Source organism: Gopherus evgoodei, chromosome 10 (genome assembly GCF_007399415.2).
Source record: "Gopherus evgoodei ecotype Sinaloan lineage chromosome 10, rGopEvg1_v1.p, whole genome shotgun sequence".
Taxonomy (NCBI): Eukaryota; Metazoa; Chordata; order Testudines; family Testudinidae; genus Gopherus; species Gopherus evgoodei.
The window spans coordinates 7,388,774-7,409,380 of record NC_044331.1 but is presented as its reverse complement, the minus strand read 5'-3'; the positions used below and the strand labels follow the sequence as shown (position 1 = coordinate 7,409,380).

At 44.9% G+C, this 20,607-nt stretch overlaps 1 protein-coding gene across 1 annotated transcript; it reads right to left on the bottom strand.

Annotated features, from left to right (window-relative positions):
- Positions 1-2,229: 2,229 nt before the first annotated feature.
- CILP (cartilage intermediate layer protein) lies at positions 2,230-16,774 on the bottom strand. Its single transcript, XM_030579133.1, has 8 exons — positions 16,700-16,774; positions 13,951-14,034; positions 11,328-11,597; positions 8,937-9,122; positions 7,370-7,684; positions 7,117-7,225; positions 5,746-5,903; positions 2,230-5,074 (listed from the first exon to the last, which is right to left on the bottom strand). Exons 1-8 carry the CDS (start codon positions 16,764-16,766, stop codon positions 2,727-2,729), a joined length of 3,537 nt encoding a protein of 1,178 aa, XP_030434993.1. The 5' UTR covers positions 16,767-16,774; the 3' UTR covers positions 2,230-2,726.
- Positions 16,775-20,607: the final 3,833 nt, after the last annotated feature.

Genomic DNA, 20,607 nt, shown 5'->3' with positions numbered 1-20,607 from the left:
GCTTCCCATGTTGTACCCATTCTCTGGATAAAGAGGATTTCGGTCCCCTGGGCTGTGACTCGGGACTCTCTCATCAGTACTAAATGAATTTTAGAAAGTTCTCCCCAAAGGAAAAACTCTAGCTTTAAGTATGCACATACTCTGGGTCAGATTCTGAGCTCACTTTCCCCAGGGTAAACCTATAGTGTTGTTCCAGATTTAAATGGGTGTGTTTTACATTCTGTGTCTGGGGTTAGGGGGGAAAGAGGTGCTTAATCTGAAAAATGCATTGCTGATCTAGGCAAGCCAGCGACTTTGGAGGAAGAATCAACCCAGTGATCCATCTTGCCTCTGCTAGCAGGAGCTCAAGGCAAACCATTGCAGAGGAATAGACACAATACAAAAGAGGAATGACCCAAAGTCATTAGTATGAAAAGGAAAAAATGCCCTAATATTCTCCAGTTTTCTTTTCACTTAGCCTCATTAATTGACAGTTTGGTTCACAAGAACATAGCTTATCATGGCAGTTCTTGCCCAGTGATCAGAGCTGTTTTTTTTAACCATTAAAATCAGTCAAGCTGAACTTTCTTGCCCTCCCTGCCACCCCAGCGTAGATCACTGAGGACTGAGCCGTTAACATATATTGAAAGACTTCCATTGACTTCAGTAAGCTTTGGATCAGGGTCAAGCATATTGTCTGGTTTGGAAATTACTTACTACACATGAGGGTTGAGTGAACAGTAGGAGAAAGTTAGACCTGAGTGTTTGTTTCACTTCTGAAGTGAATTTTGATCTAAGTCAGGGTTGGGCAAACTTTTTGGCCTGAGGACCACATCCGGGTATGGAAATTGGCGGGCTATGAATGCCTGGTGGGAGAGGCGGACTCTGTGAAAGTTAGCATGGGGGAGGGGGGCTCTGTAAGGGACGTTACTGAGATGGGGAGGGGGGGACTCATGGGGTGTGGCAGGGGGGCTCTACAGGGATGGTGCTGGGGACTCCTAGGGTGCTGGGGACTCCTAGGGGCCCTGCCAGCAGTGACACCAAGGCAACTGTACCAGGCACCGCCATGGGCGGAGGCACCTTAGCTGGGATGGATGTGGCCCCAAGGCGATTTTGAGGCTCTTGAGTGTGGGGCCGGAGGGGACTTGGCACGCTGCTGCATGAGGTGGGGGCAAACCTCCAACCCCGCTCCCAGGCAGGAGCTCAAGGGCCAAATAAAAACATCTGACAGGCCGGAAGCGGCTCACGGGCCATAGTTTGCCCACCCTGATCTAAGTGCATTGGTTACCTTTTTGTGACCTCTTTCCATGAACATTCCCATGCTCGAGGTTTACTAGCCCAAATCTGAAACTTAAATATTCATTTCCAGTGGGTGGTTTGATTGTAAAATATACAGTTTGCTCTTTGTTGGTTAGTTGCATATGTCAGCCACTCTGGGAAGAGAAACAATATCCTAGGTCTTGTGCAACTAGCCAGTGCAATGCAGATTGAGAATATGGTTCATGAGCAATCAGCAGATCAGATTCTAAGTCCTGAAGAAATTCATGATAACTTTCCAAGAATGAACAAAGTTAGAACCTCAGAGAACAAAGTAAGGCCCAGATCCTCACCTCCATGACAGCTCTGCACTGTGCAGCTGAGAAGATGGGAGGGGGAGCACTTTCCCCATCTCAGGGGCTGCTGGCTGCCAGTTTGGCAGCCGGTGTTCCTTAGAGTATTGCACTGGCTCGTAACAGAAGGCATTGCTGCAACATGCCCCCTCAAACCCTAGAAAAATCCGCAGTTGCCCATTTAGAGCAGCTTTATAGCTGCTTTGTGCTAGCAGAGCTGTGCCCACAGCGTCAGCCAGAATCTGACTCAGACTGAGGATTTTGTGGTCTGTTTTGTGAATTGTCCATGAAAAGAAACAAAATATTCACCTTTTAATTTAGCAAATTATTCCTTGTCAGGAATAACTAGTTTGTTACTTGAACATTAATATAGACCCATCAGGCACGGATGGAATACAGCACTATCGACATTACAAAAATTACCTTTTTATGAATCTACACTGTTTTACAGTGTGGAATTTTTACTTGAATCAAGCAAGAAGCAAAATAAAACAGTAGCCTTAGGCAAGTGAAACCTAAAAATCCACATGACTTCTCAGTATGCTACAAAAACACGAACTAAAATAAATGTACAATACAATACTTCAGTAATGAATACACAGTTCTAAAATAAGCAAGGAAATAAATAAAATATTTACATTTCAAGTACAAAATCTTGCAGTTGAATTCAGTATGAAGAAATCGGTTTATTCCTTTTTATCGTTACCAACTGCTGTTCATGTACTCCTAGCTGGCAAAGTCTTTGGATCCAGAACATAGAACAATATTTTATGTGCATTATTTAATCTCTGAATTTTTCCCCATTAGGCCAAAGTTTGAAGTTGTTTAACATCAGGCAAAAACAAGATTTTACAGTGATTGCATTTAACTAAGGATGTTAACATGGTAATATAATTGGCCCCAAACATGTTTGCTTCATATTTCTCCTTTGTGGTGGAATAAAAAGAAAAACAGAAATTGATGAACCTTAATTACTAGAGTTAAATGAGCATAGAAATGATGTTACCAGAAATTCAGTAACGATCCCCAACTGCAGCTGAGCGGATGTACTTAGATTAGCTTATTGGCAGGTAGCTATATTCCTTGTAGAATATATTTAATCAAATATGAGTACTGTAATGGTGCTTTGGTATGTTTCTAATCTGTAGGTGTACACTGAACTCTTGGTGAACTTCTGCTTTGGGTAACTCTTCTCATCTTGGCCTGGCGATTGCAGATGTCTCTTTGTTGCCTTCTGATCCTTGTTCTTTCTCTCTGCCTAGGTGAATTCTGCAGAGACTGGAATAAGCTTTGTTGCACCACCTCTCTTTCAACACAGTTAAAAGTTAATGCTATGCCTACGTTGCTCTTCATAACTCGGGAAGTACCATCAGACGTGCCATCGAAACATCTACCCAGAGCTATTTCCTTGGCTATGCTAGGGTTCTGGTCAGTGACTGTGTAGATTCCGTAATTGTGTCCAAGAGGGTCAAGAGGTGCCAACATTGTGTATTCACCGGACTCATTATTTACAGCAAGGGGGAGGTGGTTCACTAGATATTCCTGGAGCATGCTATTAACACTTTCTCTATAGCACTGTCCTTGGGGAATGATTCTTACCAGTGTACGGTCCACACGGTCTTGGTCATACAGCATGCCACTGCACTTAAATTCCAAGCACGCTGTTGAAAGATTTGGTTGCTCCATGTCTCGAATGGTGCGCACATCTCGGATGCCATAAAGCTTGCCAACAGTGTATGGATGCGTGCCACCCATGTTGCGAGATCTTATGTTCACCTCTTGGGGTCCGTTAATTTTTACTTTCGTATAACATGCCCTATATTCCATTGGGTTGGGCCACCAAGCCTGGTAGTCTTCAGTCCAACTCATTGGGTCATTTTCATTGAAGGGAACTGTATTGTAATCATACCGGTCTCTCTCTACTCTGTAAAATCTGAAGTGAGCAGCACTGTAATGTGCTTGCTCACATTCTCTTAGGTTTTCATTCGCATAGATGGGGCCATTGCTCTCTCCTGCTGTGCCTGGACTTGGTCTGACCACTGTGATACTGAAGGCAGTTTTCTTAATTCTAGGATCCATGTGATCTGTCCTCCTGTAGTTGAGCTTGTTGAGATATGGCTGAGGGACTCCAACAGCATTAGGGCTGAGTCTGGGAGAAGAGGGCACAGCTTCAAGTTCTTCTCCCCCCAGGCTTGCCAGGATATAAGCTGAGTAGGCATCTGGACGTTGCTCATCGCAGAAGGCTGGTAAGCAAGCCCCGTTGGGACCAGTGACTGCGCTGTCAAAGCGTCCCCATGCTCTAGGGTTGGATGAATAACCTGATGCAGGCTCCATATTTATAAGGGAAATCACAGCCCCCTCAAGTTGTTCGCTGGGCAGAAATCTCTCACTTCTGTAAGCTCGTACCTTGACGTAGCACCTTCTGCTCTCTGGGACATCCAGGTTGAAGAGCCTCCTCTCTCTGATCTCCATATTCCCAACCAAGAAAATTCTTTCCTCCCGTTTTCGACGTGTGCTTTGGTCAGGTTTTAAGTCTCCTTCTTCCTCCCACAATCCTGTCTCTGGGTTCAGTGACCAGAGCTTCATCTGCTGCAGGTGTTCTGGTATCCTGACCTGCGCAGAGTCCAGGTGAACCCTTACTTTCCCTGCATTAAGAGACTCGGTGGCTGTTTCATCAGTGAAGTCCATGGAAAACATGCCATATGTGTGCAGCGGGAGCATGTCGCCTTCCTCATTTATGTAGTTCAGGTCACTTTGTGCCGCTGTAGCTGTTGATATATTTCTTGGGTCCAGAAACGTAACACTGGCTTTCACTTTGCCTGTGTAGAGTTCACCATTCTGCCTATAAAACGTATTGGGAGGAATTTCTAGTTCAGCTATCGGATCATCCCCTTCCATGTCTCCTAAGGGAATCGTGTTGGTTTCAGAGGACTCTAATGTAACTGGGGCTTTCTTTCGTAGTAACTTGATCTCGTGAAACACAGCACCTCCCTTTTTGTTGAAAGGCAAAACCTTAGTCGTGTTCACAAACTTCTGTAGGCGGTCAACAAAAGTAAGAACCAGCCTCTCTGTGTCTGCTGGGATGTGGACCGAGAAGGTTCCCTTGTAGCCAGTCATGCTGATTCTGTTGTTCCCTAAGTATATATGGCCAAACCTTATTGGTTCACCATTATCTGCAGCTGTGGCTCTCCCCTGGACTGTCATCTTGATCTCAGTGCACATGCTACAGCCACATTCCACAGCAACTTTAGTGGGAAGGGTGTATCCACTGCACGATATCTCTCTTATTTCCATTTTTGAGACCCCACAGCAGTAAATAGCACGGTCTTTGCACTGGAGCCCTTGGTCTATCTTTCCAGTGCACGTGTTTGCTGGACATTTACCAACGTCATAGTAGAAGGAGTTAGTTGCGTTTTGGAAACAGTCATGTGGGAGTCTGATGAAGTAGCTTTCAGGTCTTGGATCGCAGGAAGCTTCATCACTTGCTGTTAAAATAGATTTTATTAGTGAATGTGTAGCTATTGCTGTGCTGTTTGTTACTACATGATACATCTGAACCCTTCCGATACTGATAACCATTATTTCCATAGCAATACGTTTTTTAAATTCAGAATAATTGGATGTGTTACAAGCTTCTGTTTAGTCAAATGCCTGTGGTTCTAGTTCAGCAAAGCACATGCTTAAAAGATATGATTAAGGTCCATCTATTCAGAAAAGCACTCAAGCATGTGCTAACATCCCATTCAAATCAAGAATATCCTTTAGTTATTAAGGTTAAGCATGTGCCTGAGTGTTTTGCTCAATAGGGATGAACTTAAACATATGTTTAAAGTAAGGCCTATGCTTAAGCGCTTTGTTGAACTGGGGCCTCAGCCCCAGTATCTAAAAGTACTGAGATTCTCCACTCATATGACGGTGAGTGCAAAGGACAATTATTTTGGGTAGGTCATTAAACTGAAAGTTGGTAGGTGATCCAAAGTGCACAAGGCTCTTTCTTTTGTGACTGTCTGGCTAATATTGAAAGTATCTTGTATGAATGTGCTAATAATGAATATTATTTCTGCAAAACTTGACCTAAATTGCCTCAACATATGTGCCCACTGATTTCGCACATTGGGAATTCCCAAACTTCTTGTAACATGCCACATTTTCTTACCTATTACAGAAAGTTTAGCAGCTTGGGATTTCACAGACCCTGCATCGTTGCTCGCCTTACAGAAATACTCTCCTGCCTGGTCTATGTTCAGGTTCCTTAACACCAGCTTGCTATTATATTTGTACACTGAGGAATCCAGCAAAGTTCCATTGTGGTACCTGTAAGAAACAGAAATCATTCCGTAGCCTGATAAAAAGTGAAGCAACTTGATGGGGCAAGGAATGGATGGTTTTAGTGGCTAATGCGCAGGACTGGAAATAAAGACGGGTTTTACTCCTGCCTCTGCCAAAATGCCTTCAGCTGGCCTATGCTGCTGCTTCTACCATTTCTGGCATATGTAGAACCAGAGTGGTCCTAAACTTAGTAAAAATTCCTACTGTAAATCCAGCTTTAGCATAGCCAGCCCCCACAGATTGTATCTAAAACACAGCAAACTGGTGAATGGCTACCAGCCACATTTGAAGGTTCTGCTGGGTTAGGGGGTTTTGAATTATTATTTATATATTTTTCCATACAAACTCTAACTGCAGACTTGTACAAGAAGTAATATAATATAAACATTAGAGAAACAATTACTTACAATAATAATTTCCCATTCTATAAAGGCCTACACATTATATCTGTCATTTCAAAAATATATTTTCTAAGACAATAAGGAGATAAAAAAATATACACTACAGCGAAAATTACTCTCTGATCCATCAGCTTTACTGTATCAACTCATCACACAAGGTAAGGGTCAGATTGTGAAATAGTATCTTTCACCATCACCAATCCAACTAATGTCAATCTTTACCCCACAAAGTACTACACCTCTACCTCGCTATAACGCTGTCTTCAGAAGTCAAAATTTTTTACTGCCTTATATCGAACTTACTTTGATCCACCAGCGTGCGCAGCCCTGCCCCCCCGGAGCGCTGCTTTACCGCGTTATGTCCAAATTCATGTTAGATCGGGTCGCGTTACATTAGAGTAGAGGTGTACTTACGGTATGTAAGGAGTATTATAATCTGGCCCTAAGTCAGCAGTGTGCTTTGATTCAGGCTGCATTCTGGGCATCTTTATACTCAACTCTTCCTCAATAGAAATAGAATTCTGCGGGGGGATTTTTGAGATTCCAGATGCAAATGACCTGACACACTAGTGCCTGGAAGCCCTTCAAGGAAGGGATGATTCTTTTCTATGGTTCTGCAGCACCCAGCACAGTTGGGACGTACTATAAATGCTTCCTACTAACAATAATATAAGGATTTATTGTGGTTCTGCAGAGGAACCATACAGAGGAACTCCTAAGAGCATTGTTGCATCTCTTATAGTTGTAGCACACTCAAAGGCAAAAAATAACTTTGTGGACTGCCTTTATTTGCTTACCAGAGATATTGAGCAGGGGCTGGATTCCCGACAGCTTTACAGCAGAGTATCACACTTTGCCCTATTCGCCTCACTTTATCCACTGGATTCTTTACAATGTACGGCTTGTCTGTGGGAGGGAAGAAAATCAGTATTCTTTTCAGTTTAAAGGCACGGTTAGATTGGATGAATGTTAAAAGCAGAAGCACACTACCGAGCAATCAGTGACTCATAGCAGTAAATTTTATTGCCAGGAATCTTTGTCTGTAGTTACCTGCTCTTTTCAGACGCACGTGGATTATTGAGGATTTCTTGGTGCTTTCAGGTATGGGGACGGTCACAGTGGCATATCTGGCCTTTTTTATTTTCAGAATGTTTTTGCCATCAGGGCACACTCCAGGAATCCTAAACCCCCCATTGCTATCGGACTCCGTTAACAGCTTCAGAGTCTCAGACTGCATATAGACAGTAGCTTCGGCAGCTGGTGCGCCGTCTGCAAGGGAGACCATTCCATGCAGTACGTGGTCCTCACACATGCAGGAGTCGCACTCTGCATTCACGCGGCCCATGGAGCAAGTGAGGTTGCACTCTGGGGAAGGAAGACGTGTAGGTTAAAATGGAGCATTCAGATTCAGTCTGGGAATGCTTTCCATTAAGGACCTTGAGTCAGATATTGCACGGGAAATAAATTTGATCCAAAACACATTTTTATTGATGATCAGCAGCTGTGTGTTTGAAGCAGCTTGACTACATAGCCATTATGTTTTCATTAAGTGATAGATTTATGACTATTGGTCACTATCTTGAAATAACTAGTTGCAGTGAACATTCCATTCTCCCTCCCAGCATGGAACCTTGGGGAAATTTGAATCTCGATTTGGATGTGAACTTTCCAACTTGGCCACAGCTATAGCACGGGCCAAATTAAAACCACAAATCCAAACACCATAAACACTGGGGAAATTGGGATGCAGATCCGAGTGTACAGGTCATGACTCAGGTCCATCTATAAAATGAACTGCCCAGTTAACTCCCTGGGTTCAGTTCTGTCCTGACTTGAGTATGCAATGGGAGGTACTGCATGGCCATACTCTGAGGACAGAATTAGGGGTCTAGCAGATTAGCTTCAAAACAGTGAGTCTCAACTTTTTCCTAAGGTGGACTACACCTAATAGAGAGTGTTTCGGGGACCATCTCCCTTTCCAATCACAATGGCTCACACCATTTCTTCTTTCATTCACAATTGCTTAATAGCTCTGTGGCAACTACAGTAATATTAGGAAAGTATATAATGTAATTTGCCTACTTTTAATGCTACTTACCATGTGCTAATAAGAGGAGAACTAACACGACGTAACTAGCCAGCAGACCACCAGCAAGTACTCTGCAGACTAGCAGTGGTCCATGGGACACTGTTTGAGTGCTGCTCTAACAGAACATTAAACGTAGATGCTCCTTAATCCAAGAGATCCACAGAATCCTTGATGGAGCCCTGAGTGTTTCAAATGCCGTGATCCCCTAATTTTGATATTTTGATATTTTAATTTTAGCTCATCTCTGGAGCCCTCTGTTTAATCACAAGGTAAGCACAGCATAGACAGCAGCAGTATGAATTCCCCATGCTTCCCCGTCAGTGTACTTCAGCTGTGACCTGACAGGACTACCCTCGGGGTGAAGGGGTAGATCAGGCTTTGTGGTTTATTCACTCCTTGAGCTCTTGCCAGATTGTGGCAAGAAAGATGCTCAAACCGTACTGGTCGTTCTTGAACCCTAGTAGTTGGAGTGAGCCTGTGACATTATTTCTGGTAGGTAAGGGACACTAATCAAGTTTATATGAGCACCTGAACAAGAAGGTCCAATGCAGAGTCTCCCTTCCTCAGTCGCTTCATTACAGTGCAGGTCCAAATGGCTCTCTGCCAGGCAGGTTCTGATACGGGTCTGGACACCAGTTTTGCCGCATTCTGCTGAGCACACGCTCCATTTCGACCATGGAGACCAAAACCTTTTTGAATCGTGCAGCAAAGACCCTTGAATAACATCATTGCTGTGTTACTAAGATGCATGTTACATATACTGTGTATTCTGTCATGCCTGTGTATTCTGTCATTTAGATTTTAAAAAACCCGAAACATATAAATGATTCCGAGGAGTAATAAGCTCTGAGAAGACTTCCGAATGCAGAATCTTAAATCTATGCAGACTACTACATTCAGAATGACTAAAGTAAAACTCAAGGGCAATGGATGCTTAGTCTTGAATGTCTTTGTTTTTAAAGGAAATCACACAGACGTTGTCACTTACATGCAGGGCCGGCTCTAGCCATTTCGCCGCCCCAAGCACGGTGGCATGCCGCGGGGGGCACTCTGCCGCTCGCCGGTCCCGCGGATCCCATGGATCTCCCGCAGAGATCCCTGCAGAGGGTCCGCTGGTCCCGTGGCTCTGGTTGACCTCCCGCAGAGATCCCTGAGGAGGGTCCGCTGGTCCCGCGACTCTGGTGGACCTCCCGCAGGCGTGCCTGGATGCTCCACTGGAGCCGCAGGACCAGCGGACCCCCCGCAGACATGCCTGCGGGAGGTCCACCGGAGCCGCCTGCTGCCCTCTCGGCAACCGGCAGAGCGCCCCAAGCGGCATGCTGCCCCAAGCACGCGCTTGGCGTGCTGGGGCCTGGAGCCGGCCCTGCTTACATGGAAGGATATAAGAGAGTTGGCACAAGCTAGTCCAATGACTCTGATAATAATTAAACAAACATTGTCTACAATAACATAGGTACATCTCTCATTGTGAGAATTGCACTTGTTTTGCTGAGGTTCAGAACAGAACCCTGGAATACTACTTAGCACTTACATAGCATTTTATGGGTCAGCTTATTTGCAGTGTGTGATATGGTCTTGTGTATGGTTGGAATCTTAAGACACTTCAGTTAAAAAAGTTACTAGATGGAATTAATGTAATTTAAATTGCTTGCTTGCAGAATACATGGTCTGCTCCAAGTGTTTCAAAGTCACCATGCCCCATAAAATATTTATGAGCACATTCTTTTAAATCTGTACAAATCTGCTTTTATGGAAAAATGTCTGTGCACCATGTTATATGTTCTCTCCAGCTGTTGTAATACACCAGCTAGAAGAGCAGGTTACCTGGTAGAAATGCAGACAGATGCCCAGCTAAGGGTCTGAATAACAATGTTGGAATATGAACCCCCTGTCTTATAAAAGCAGATGTTTGATGTGGACTTTGGTGTCTGGAAAAGAAAGGCAAAGTGCAGCAGCCGCAGAACTGTAATGGCTGGCTCGTCGAGAAGTTCCATGGCTTAAATGGACATTTTAAAGCTGTTGGCGCCTCAAATCCAGCGTTTTGGTTGGTTTATCTGACAGATAACAATCTCAAAAGAGGACCATACAAGTTAAAACGCTTTTATGGGGTGAATGATAAGTAGAGCCCTGTGTTTTATGCAAATATGAAATAGCACAAAATAAAAAAAAACAAAACAAAGATTAAAACAACATAAAATGGAAAAACTCAACCCTCAGCGGAAGCTCCTGTATCTCCTGACCTGTCAGCTTAGGCCTGGTGTGTGGGGTTGCAGCACCACTCAGGTTTGGCGCAACTGCCCCTCCATCATGAGGATGAGGGAGTGGTTGGGCCAAATTTGCGTGAATGGCACTGTGACCCTGGGTGCCAGGTCACAATGCCCAGAGCAGGGAGCCAGCCTCAGCTCTGCAGGACAGCAGCCATCACTGCAGGTCAGATACAAGGTGGACTTGCTCTGCAACCATCCCGTCTTGGCCTCCCAGCTCCCCCCAGGGCAGGGCCCAGCTCTTTGGCGGGGGAATTGATAAAATGAAATTGTAATATATTCCTGAAAAATAAAAGCAATTTCATGGGGCTTTAATTATAAGCTCTGTTTTATGTTTGAAGCCCAAGTCGAGAGACTCAGGCTTGTGCTATTGTGCTAAAAATAGTAGACATTGCAGTTCAGGCTGGAGCTCAGGCTTTGAAGCCCAAGGAGGACAGTGGGTTGCAGAATCTGAGCTTCAGCTCATGCCACAATGACCACACACCTATTTTAGGTGTCATAGCATGAGCCCCACACCGTAGCATTGATCCAGGCTCTGCTGCTTGCTGTGTAGACATACCCTGCATATCCTTGTTGGATGGCATGTTGAACCTTATTGCTTTGAATGACATGCTAAATAGTAATTCCAACCCCCCCGGAGAGCTGCTGCACTTACCTATGGGACAGAGGAAACGTACGGCGTAATTCAAACAGGTTTTTCCCGCAGGCTGCTCCTTATTCAAACACCAGAATCCCTCCTGTAGGCTAGCGTGGACTACTTGGCCCGTGTTCTGGGCAGGAACCCAGTCTGTGGTTCTCGCTTCAATTCGCGTGGGTCTCTCGCACACCTTGTCCTTGAAGTAAAACCTGATGGCGTCTAAATGTTCATGATCCCCATTGCCGCCTGGATGATCAACATTGAACCATGTGGTCCACTCCCCATGATCTGGATAACAGAAAGGATGCTGCAGTACTGACAGTCAGCTTTGGAGGCGTGATCACCACGCCACCTTCTGGCTCTTGTTCCCATTTAATTTTCATCTTGAATGTTTTGTTGTTTTTTTTATTGTGTGTCCACAGACTGGGACTGAGGTGTCAGGAATCCTGGATGCTAATGCCATCTGTGCTGTTACCATGGGTAAGTCCCTTAACCTCTCTGTACCATAAAAGGTGGGTATAATACCTCCCTGAGAAGGATGTATGAGACATTAATCAATTAACATTTGCATGGTGCTTTGAGATCGCTGTTTCCAAGTGTGGTCAAGTCTAGAAGCTTCTGTTCTAAGCCAGCAGTTCTCAGACTGTGGGTTGAGACCCCAAAGTGAGTCGTGGTCCCTTTTTAATGGGGTCGCCAGGGCTGGCATTAGACTTCCTGGGGCCGAAGCCCTGCCACACAGGGCCAAAACTGAAGCCTGAGGGCGTCAGCTCTGGGTGGTGGGGCTCAAGTTACAGGCCCCCTGCCTAGGTCTGAAGCCCTTGGACTTTGGCCTACCCCACCCCCGCCTCCCAGGGCGGCAGGGCTAGGGTGGGCTCAGACTTCGGTACCCTGTCCTGGGGTCATATAGTAACTTTTGTTGCCAGAAGGGGGTCATGGTGCAATGAAGTTTGAGAACCCCTGTCCTAAACAAATTTGTCAAATATGAGATATTTCCCCTTGCCATGAAACATGGGTTATCCCCAGCTGCCGTGTTAGTTCTAACCACAGATTTGATAAGAAGAGTGAGTTTAACCATCAGGTTAGGGGGGAAACAAGCAGCTCAAATTGGCATCCCAGTTTTTGAGCCAATGCAAATCCTTTATTTGAAATGCAGGTGGTGTGTCCCTCGTTTTGTGCTTTTAGCTCATCACACATGGATGGTTCGTTCCCACCCCAACCATTGCTAATAACGGTAAAGACGAGAAAGTGAGATGGGAAGGTTTGGGTAACTGCAGTGAATGTCTGGCAATCCCTCTGCCATAACATCATAATTGTTCATCGTTTTCTGTCTCTGCTGCAATTTAAATCCTAGTCTGCAGTGCCTGACATTAGGGAACATCACTTGAGGCATCAGGGTATTTCCTGAGGATTAAGAAACAGCTGGGCGGAGCTGATGGACAAAAATGGGACTGTGGGTCATTAAATCTGCTTGGTCGTTTATCCCCAAGAAATACCCAACGGTATTGTAGAAAGATACGGGTTGTATGCAAGGTGACACTGTGCTTGGCATTTCTAGAGGATTCATGCCTGGTGGGCTAACCAGTTAAATTGATTGGCTTCTCTGCCGCGTTCTGTTTGGGATGTAGGGCCAAACTCATGGTAGGGAGCTTATCAGAGAACCCACCCACAGCAGATGGGAGCGTTAGATGGAATTTATCTGCCTTCTTTTAGCTCCCCAGCTGCAAAAATGCCACAGGGGCGCATTTCAGGGTGGAGCTTAGGGAGCTGGGGGCCAGATCTTCAGTTGAGGCAAATCGGTGCAGTTCCACTCACTTCAGTGGAGTGACGCTGATGTAGGGACCTGGCTGGTGGTGTACATATTTTTGCACCCAGGCCCCCTGATTAACTCACGGCGCTGCATGCTGATTCTTCCCAGTCCCGGCGGGAACTGTCTCAATGGGAAGAGAGGGTGGGGATGCTTTCAGCTAGAGCAGGGGGGACACATTTACTCTGCTTTAGCAGACCCATTACAGGAGCCTATTTACATTGATCCAGAACTTGTAGGGGACCCATGAGAAATTCCAGCCATTGATTCTAACGATGGTGGCTTGTCTTTTCATTTTGCTGGTCGTGTGGGGAGAGCTCTTAATTCTCAGAGCGGTCCTGGGGCTGGGTGCTTTTCTGCCTAGCCCAACTTTCTCAGGGCACCTTCCTTCTGCTTGTGCACACTGTGGGACAAAGTCTCCTTGGAGAGTTCTACTGAAGATGCATTGTGTGGGGCAGAGAGCCGTCCATCAAACTTCTTCTGAGGACTGAGACTGCATGATTTCTGATGGAGGAGGCGGGTGTAGTGAAACTGCTTCCCATTCAAGATTTCTGTATGCATTCCTCCTCTCTGAGGAACCTTAGTGGCTAAGGGATGTGTATGAGGCTAAATTCCAGCTAGGGATATGGGCTGTGGTTGTATATTTGACCTTCAGTATGCCAGGAGAGAAGCCCGAAGTATATTGCAGTGACAGCCTGCTGGAGGTGGGAATGAGGCCATTGCTTAAGTGCATCATCTTGTTAAACAGGTTGGATATTAAGCATGAAAAAAATATACATGCACAAAATGACCTGTGTCCCCACCATGCAAAGCTTCTGGAGATGCAAAATGACTTACTTGCTAGGTTGTCCTTTACAAAGGGACTGAGGGGTTTCTGTCTGGGCTGGAGCCTGCTGACGGATTTCTTCAGAACCCTCTCACCTGGGGGAGAAGTTTACAACGACAATAAAGACAGGGAAGAATTGATTTTTTTCCAAAATTTCTTTTAATCTGCCCCCAATGTTAGTGCTGCGGGAGTCAGGGAATAGATCGATACTGTGAGATAGCTGAGTAGCTCTGCAATCACATGATAAATTGCTGGGGATTCAAAGTAGTCTTCGATGGTCAAAGGATGTCTGTTTTTTAAAGGCTAGAAATAATTATTTTAGAAGCAGCCCTGGCTTTATTAATAGTCGACATCCTCAAGAATTTGCTTCTCTGCAATGGGTCTGAGCTGCAGAGTTTGGATATGGGTTTTCCCAAAGCTGAGAGGTACATGAAGCTGGGGCTTCCTCGACCTGCTCTGAGTTACATGGTACTTCTCCCACTAACTTAAAAGGGAGCACCACCTGTGTAACTTAGTCCAGAATTGGGTTTTGATTCAGCCACTCTAGACTTAGGGGCCTTCCAGGAGACTGATGTGGATCCAGTTCTCAGTGGCAGTGTTTGGGTCCAGAGTTTTTGTGCACAGCCATCCCAGAGCTTCTGTTTTGCACCAGTAACTGTCTGGGTAGAGAACTGCTGTGTGACCTTCCTGAGCTACAAAGGGCCTGCATCCTCGGTGGAATTTAACAGTGGGCTGAAAACACTTTTGTATTTAAAACTATTTACAATGACAGCCAGACCTCATGATAGTCCCATCCTCACCAAAAGCAGTTGGTCTGGGAATCTCACAAAAGCGCCTCTTCTCACCAGGTTTCCTTTGTGACAGCAAAGCAGTGGAAATTCTAAGTGAACCAAGCTGTTTTGCAGATCACAGGGCCAAAACCTGGTCCCAGTGAAGCCAATGGCAAAAGTCCCATTGACATCGATGTGATTGGAAATGTAGTCCAATAATCAGTTTCTAGCACTGCTGACTCACTGAACCCCCCTCCCCCCCGAAATGTGTTTGATTCCAGGTAATGGCTTCCAACTGCTTTGTTTTATTTAATGCTGCAGTTAACCCCAAAGGCTAAATCTTTAACACAGCGCCTTGCTTAGGATTGGGCACTGGGCAAATGGGTAGAGGAAAAGAGGAGGGAATCCTCCCCCAAGGCTGCAGCATGCTACTCTGGCCCCATCTCTGCCCCATACTTAGCCCAGCCCCAACTCTTTGATGTCTGCATGGTTGGAACATGCTTAAGATTCAGTAAGGAATGGACAATAGTAGCTATGTGCTGCTTGAGAAATGTAGGACTGGAAGGGACCTCAAGAGCCCACCCCCCTGCACTTTGGGGAGCAATAAACTATTTTCCCTCCCAATGGGATAAACTGCGAGATTTGAGGCAGAGTAGTATAATCACGCACGGGCAGTGGGTCATTGCTGACTATGAGTGAGTTGTTAGCCCTGTTGTTGGAGGTCAAATATGTTTTGAATGAAATTTAGAACTGTTTAGACTGGAAACTCAGGAGGCAGGCAGGGATGACTTGTAACACGGATGAACTAGTTTACGACTAGTTGTGATTAGATGTTTTTGAGATAGGGAGTTTGTGTGTGTGGACATAGGCAAAGGGAGGATCTAGATTTCTATTCTGTTGCCTTTTTCTTTAGTTAAATTTGTGCTACTGAAAGGTGTCTGACGGAAAGCTAGAGCTGCTGGCCACAAAATGGAAACCGTCATGGATTTTCCCCACGTTTCGTTTCGACTTTATGTCAAATTTTAATTTTTGCAGAAATTTCCCAACTATCTCTATTGACAGGGACTGAGATCCTGCCTCGAGTCAGAAGAAAGGGGTTATCTGCTCTATTTTATTGCACAGGCAGTGTAACTGCAGGCTTCCTAACCCACAGTGCCCCAGCCACATGCTGATCCTGCCCTGGATACCATGTCTAAGACAATGTTGACTCTGTGGATTTCAGCAATGGGCAGCCAATCATTGGTGTGCAAACTCCTAGTGTAGACAGAATGAACTGCTATATGCCATAATTTGCACCAATCTCACTTACTCCTGCTTGAACCCAGGGTAACCTGTACCAGTGCAAATCATACCTTTGCTCGTCTATATGGGGGGCCAGCGATTCAGCACTGCCACTGATGGCTGGCTGCTGATGGCTGAAATTGGGGAAAATTCCCAGAATAGACAGTGCCTAAGAGGTGACAGTGTAGTAGAGGGCCCACAAACTATACCATGTCGTCTGGGGTATGGCTGTCACTTACAATGCCAGTGGTCCTGGGTTCAAATATTGAAGTAGAGGTGGGAGTGAAAATTAGGGGACTTTGATTAGGGAGGAAGGATGGTCCAGTGGTTAGGGCACTAGCCTGGACCTTGGGAAACCTAGTTTCAATTCCCAGCTCTGGTACAGACTTCCTGTGTGAGCTTGGGCAAGTCACCTTGTGTCTCTGGGCCTCAGTTTCCCATCTGCAAAATTAGGATAATAGCCCTGTCCTACCTTACAGGGGTGTTAAAGAGTGTGAGGAGATCAGATCCTACAGTGATGGGGGCCAGATAAGTACCCTAGATGGGAGATGTTAGCAGGCAGTGCCAATGCACCCGTGATTTTTCTGACGTGGGCAATTCCACTGGGAACAGGCCTGAAAACAATAGCTTATTTCATATAGGCCATCCAACAGCCATCAGCAGGTGACAGCTTTGGGTCACCACCGTAATGCTGGTATAAATGTTTAACCTTCACTTGGAATAGATGTGGCATCCAGAAGAAGGAGTAAGAGAATCCATCCTCGTGCTGCGATCATCCTTTTCTTCACTGGCTGAGCCCCCACTGAGAATGGAGAGTCTTCAAATAATTTTAGTCCTTGGGTAGTTTCCCTGAATCAGGTCACCTGTGAAGACAATTTCAATCATCGTGGGTCGGATCCAAAGCCCACTGAAATCAGTGACAGTCTTCCCATGGATGTCAATGGGATTTGGCGGAGGCCCTATCTGATGGTTCTCTCAAAGAGGTCCTGGAGGGCAATTCATCAAGGGCCAGATTTTCCCAGCCTTCCGTAGGTTGGGTAACACCTCCCTCCAGATAGAGGCTGGGTGATTTCAGGCCCTAGCATGCTATGACTGATGTCAGTGGGGCTCCTCCGAGACTGAAGTACAGTTCAACATAATGATAGGTGGCAAAATTTGGTGCTAAAAGAGCTGAGAATGGCTTTGATTCCTAAACACAAGACTTGACCAGTCTGGTAGGAATAGCCATGAGTTCTGGTCTAAAGACTATGTTCCTTGGAACTACGCCATATGGCCATTCTCTTTAAACATACATTTACCAGTGTGGGCCAAAGATCACCTTGGGTGAACAGTCCTGAGGCACATGGGCTTAGGGCTACACTTTTACAGTATCCAATAATTTTGGGGCCCTCAGGGTATAACAATCTAGTGTAAGTATTGACCAATCAATGTGAAATACACTTCTTTGCCGCTTACACCCACCCACCCCTGTCTTCTGACCAACTTCCATTTGACATGGCACTTAGATCACCATTGGCATCACGCCTGGATTCACAGATGTTAAAGCCGGTAGAGGGACTAGTATGATCCTCTAGTCTGACCTCCTGCATAGCACAGCCTTAGAGTTTGGGCTTCTGTCTGTCCCCTCACAAACATTAGGGTTGATTCTTCTCTCTCACTGGTGGAACTCTATTGACTTCAGTGGAATTCTTCCTTATTTCTATTTGTGTGAAAGGCGTATCTGGCACAGTGTTAGTATTTGTGTCCTCCCACACCATTCAAGCCTGGCCCCTAGATGTGTTCTGCAGACAGTGATTTCATAGAAGCTCATTAAACCGCCTTCTCAAGGATTAAATTTCTGTGCAATCCTGATGTTTCAGGACTGCTGCAATAACCAAGCCCGACAGTCCTACATTCCTTCTGAAACCGCAGCCTTGCTCCAAGAATGACACAAGTACAGTGGCATATACCTGAAAGGAGTTGCGACCAATAGTAAATACGGTTTGGAAATAAAATGTAACTGAAACATACACCCAGACAAGTTCCAGAGCTGTCAGCACTGTAGATTAGATCACATGCCTCTGGCATCAATGTCATTCTGTTAGTTGCAAAGTGGAATAGCATCAAGCATGATCTAATGTCCAATTCCAGCTCTGCCACTGGCTTGCTGTGTGGCTTTCTGTAAGTTATATAGTAACTGCTCCAGGGCTTAGTTTCATTTGCAAGTTGGGGATAATGCTCCCTACTTATTTAGCTGACTTGCAGAGGAGGTGTGAGGACTGATGTTTGTATGGTGCTTTGAAAGTGTAAAAATTCTATATATATGTGCAAAGTATTTTGAGACAAGGTAGGAGAGGTAATATCTTTTCTTGGACCGACTTCTGTTGATGAAAGGTACACGCTTTCGAACTATACTGAACTCTTCTTCAAGTCAGGGGAAGAAAGTCAGAGTGTCTGAGCTAAATACAAGTTGGGACAAATTGTTAAGCAGAAGGGGTCATGCTTGTTACAACATGCATGTACAGCATGCATTACCCCTTCTGTTGACCAACCTGTTCCAATTCGTATTTAGCTCAGACACTCTGATTTCCTTCCACAGACCTGGAGAAGAGTTCTACGTAGCTCGAAAGCTTGTATCTTCCATCAACAGAAGCTGGTCCAATAAAAAATATTACTTCACCTACCTTGTGTCTCTCATATCCTGCAAAAAAGTATTATTATTATATTAGTGGTTACAGACCAGGGACTGGGAGTTAGAACTTCTAGGTTCTATTCCCAGCTCTGCCCATTACAAGGCTGCTTTGAGTAAATCACATAGGCCCAAACTTACAAGTGTCCCAGATTTTTGGGGTGCCCACCTTCTGATCTGATTTTCAAAAATTCTGAGCATCGTCTCCCATTTAAGTCACTTGGAGTTGTCAGTGTCTGAGGTCATGTCCCCAAAGTTAGTGGACATATTGAAAATATAGCCTTAACCACTCTGCCCCTCCGTTTACCCATCTGTAAAATGAGGATAAGATTTACATACCTTGCAGACTGGTGTTGATGCTTAATAACAGTAGTGATAATGCCTAGCTGTTAGAAAGTCATGTTTACGAGGGCCGCTGAGAAAAGGCACTATAAGGGTGGGAAATGTGTTTATTATAACTTAAAAGCTATGACTGGCCAAAAAATGATATAAGCAGGAAATTAGGGACAATACATGGCTTTTTAATGAGAATTTGAAATTACAGTCTAACAATACAGCCTAACGGGGCAAGGGGTAGCTCAGTGGTTTGAGCATTGGTCTGCTAAAGCCAGGGTTGTTAGTTCAGTCCTTGAGGGAACTATTTAGGGATCAGGGGAAAAAAATCTGTCAGGGCAGGACTTGGTCCTGCCGTGAAGGCAGGGGACTGGGGTCAACTCAGTGACCTCCTGAGGTCCCTTCTAACCCTGATACTCTATGATTCTATGAATAGCAGAAGAAAAGTCACTCCTAGTTAAAAGCCTATTCTCATTTGGAGGTTACTGTTGTTACTCAGCTTTAGCTTGTTATGAACTGGATTTCATGCAGATCTCAGCCAAGAATTAGGACATTTTTTCCTTTCCCATAGGGTGCAGAAGCCAGAAACTGTCTACGTTCCTGGAAGCTCAGGACACAGCGGGTTTTTAAAATGTTCATTTTCCAGTTGAGCATCCCACTAAGCCAGAGGGGTTTAAGCACTCTGCATTCTGTACACATTCCTGTTTATCTGGAAAGAGGATTATGAATCCTAGTCACAATGTAGAAGCATTCACATTCAATGAGGTTGAACAACTCCATGTAAATTAAGAGGCTCCCTTGCTTGGGTGTACAGATTTTTGTGCTTAAAACCCTAGGTTTGAAACCTACAGGAGAAAGATTGTGATTTGAGGGCTGCTAATATCTGTGTAATATAGAAATCTGATAGAAGGAAGTCAGGAGACTTTTCTCCCAAGCACTGGTTTGAGTTGAATAGAAATGAAAAGTGATAATTTCTGCCTACGCTAATGATCTGTCCTGGATTCGCTTCAGACCACAGTTCAATGTATATTTCCCCCTTTCCGTGATTTTCAGAGCCCTTGAGCACCCAGTCTCTGAAATATATCCCTCAACACATCATCAATGAATTACCACTTACAGTATATAGATCATTCAACCATAAACACAGTCAAATACAATTACTCTGCCTTAATCACATATTTATGATTATAATCTTGTAACCAGAGGGGGAATAAAACCCTAGATTAATTCACTTGCACACATCACCTAGACAACAATTAAGGGAAAATCCAATCTCAATTGCTGCAAAGTTTTTAGCCAAGCTAGGATATGAGAGGTGAAGCAAGAATTAGTTGCACTCACAGCATCCTTGAACTAAAATATTTACAACCCTTTAGTAGAAGAAATAGAGTTGCAGCTTACCAAAGTCTCCTGTATGCTACTTCTGAGTTGGGCTACAGTACAGTACAAGCGATCTCAGCAGCGTGAAGCCGCTGGAGTCTTATATAGCACAGCGTGTAGCTTAGGAGGTGGCACTGAGCCACAGGACTCAGAGGAAACCAAATAGAAGAGTGAGGAAACCACAGTCTGAGTAGTCCCTTAACAAGGTGATGGCATATTCCAACTTTCTGCAAAAC

Excerpts from the sequence above, each read along its gene's own strand:
- CILP (XM_030579133.1), bottom strand. The coding sequence starts at position 16,766 with ATGATCGCAGCACGAGGATGGATTCTCTTACTCCTTCTTCTGGATGCC. Across the intron at positions 7,685-8,936 it reads CATTGGACCTTCTTGTTCAG|AGTGCAACCTCACTTGCTCC; the intron begins GTGCTCATATAA and ends TTCCTTCCCCAG. Across the intron at positions 7,226-7,369 it reads CGTGCGTCTGAAAAGAGCAG|ACAAGCCGTACATTGTAAAG; the intron begins GTAACTACAGAC and ends TCCCTCCCACAG.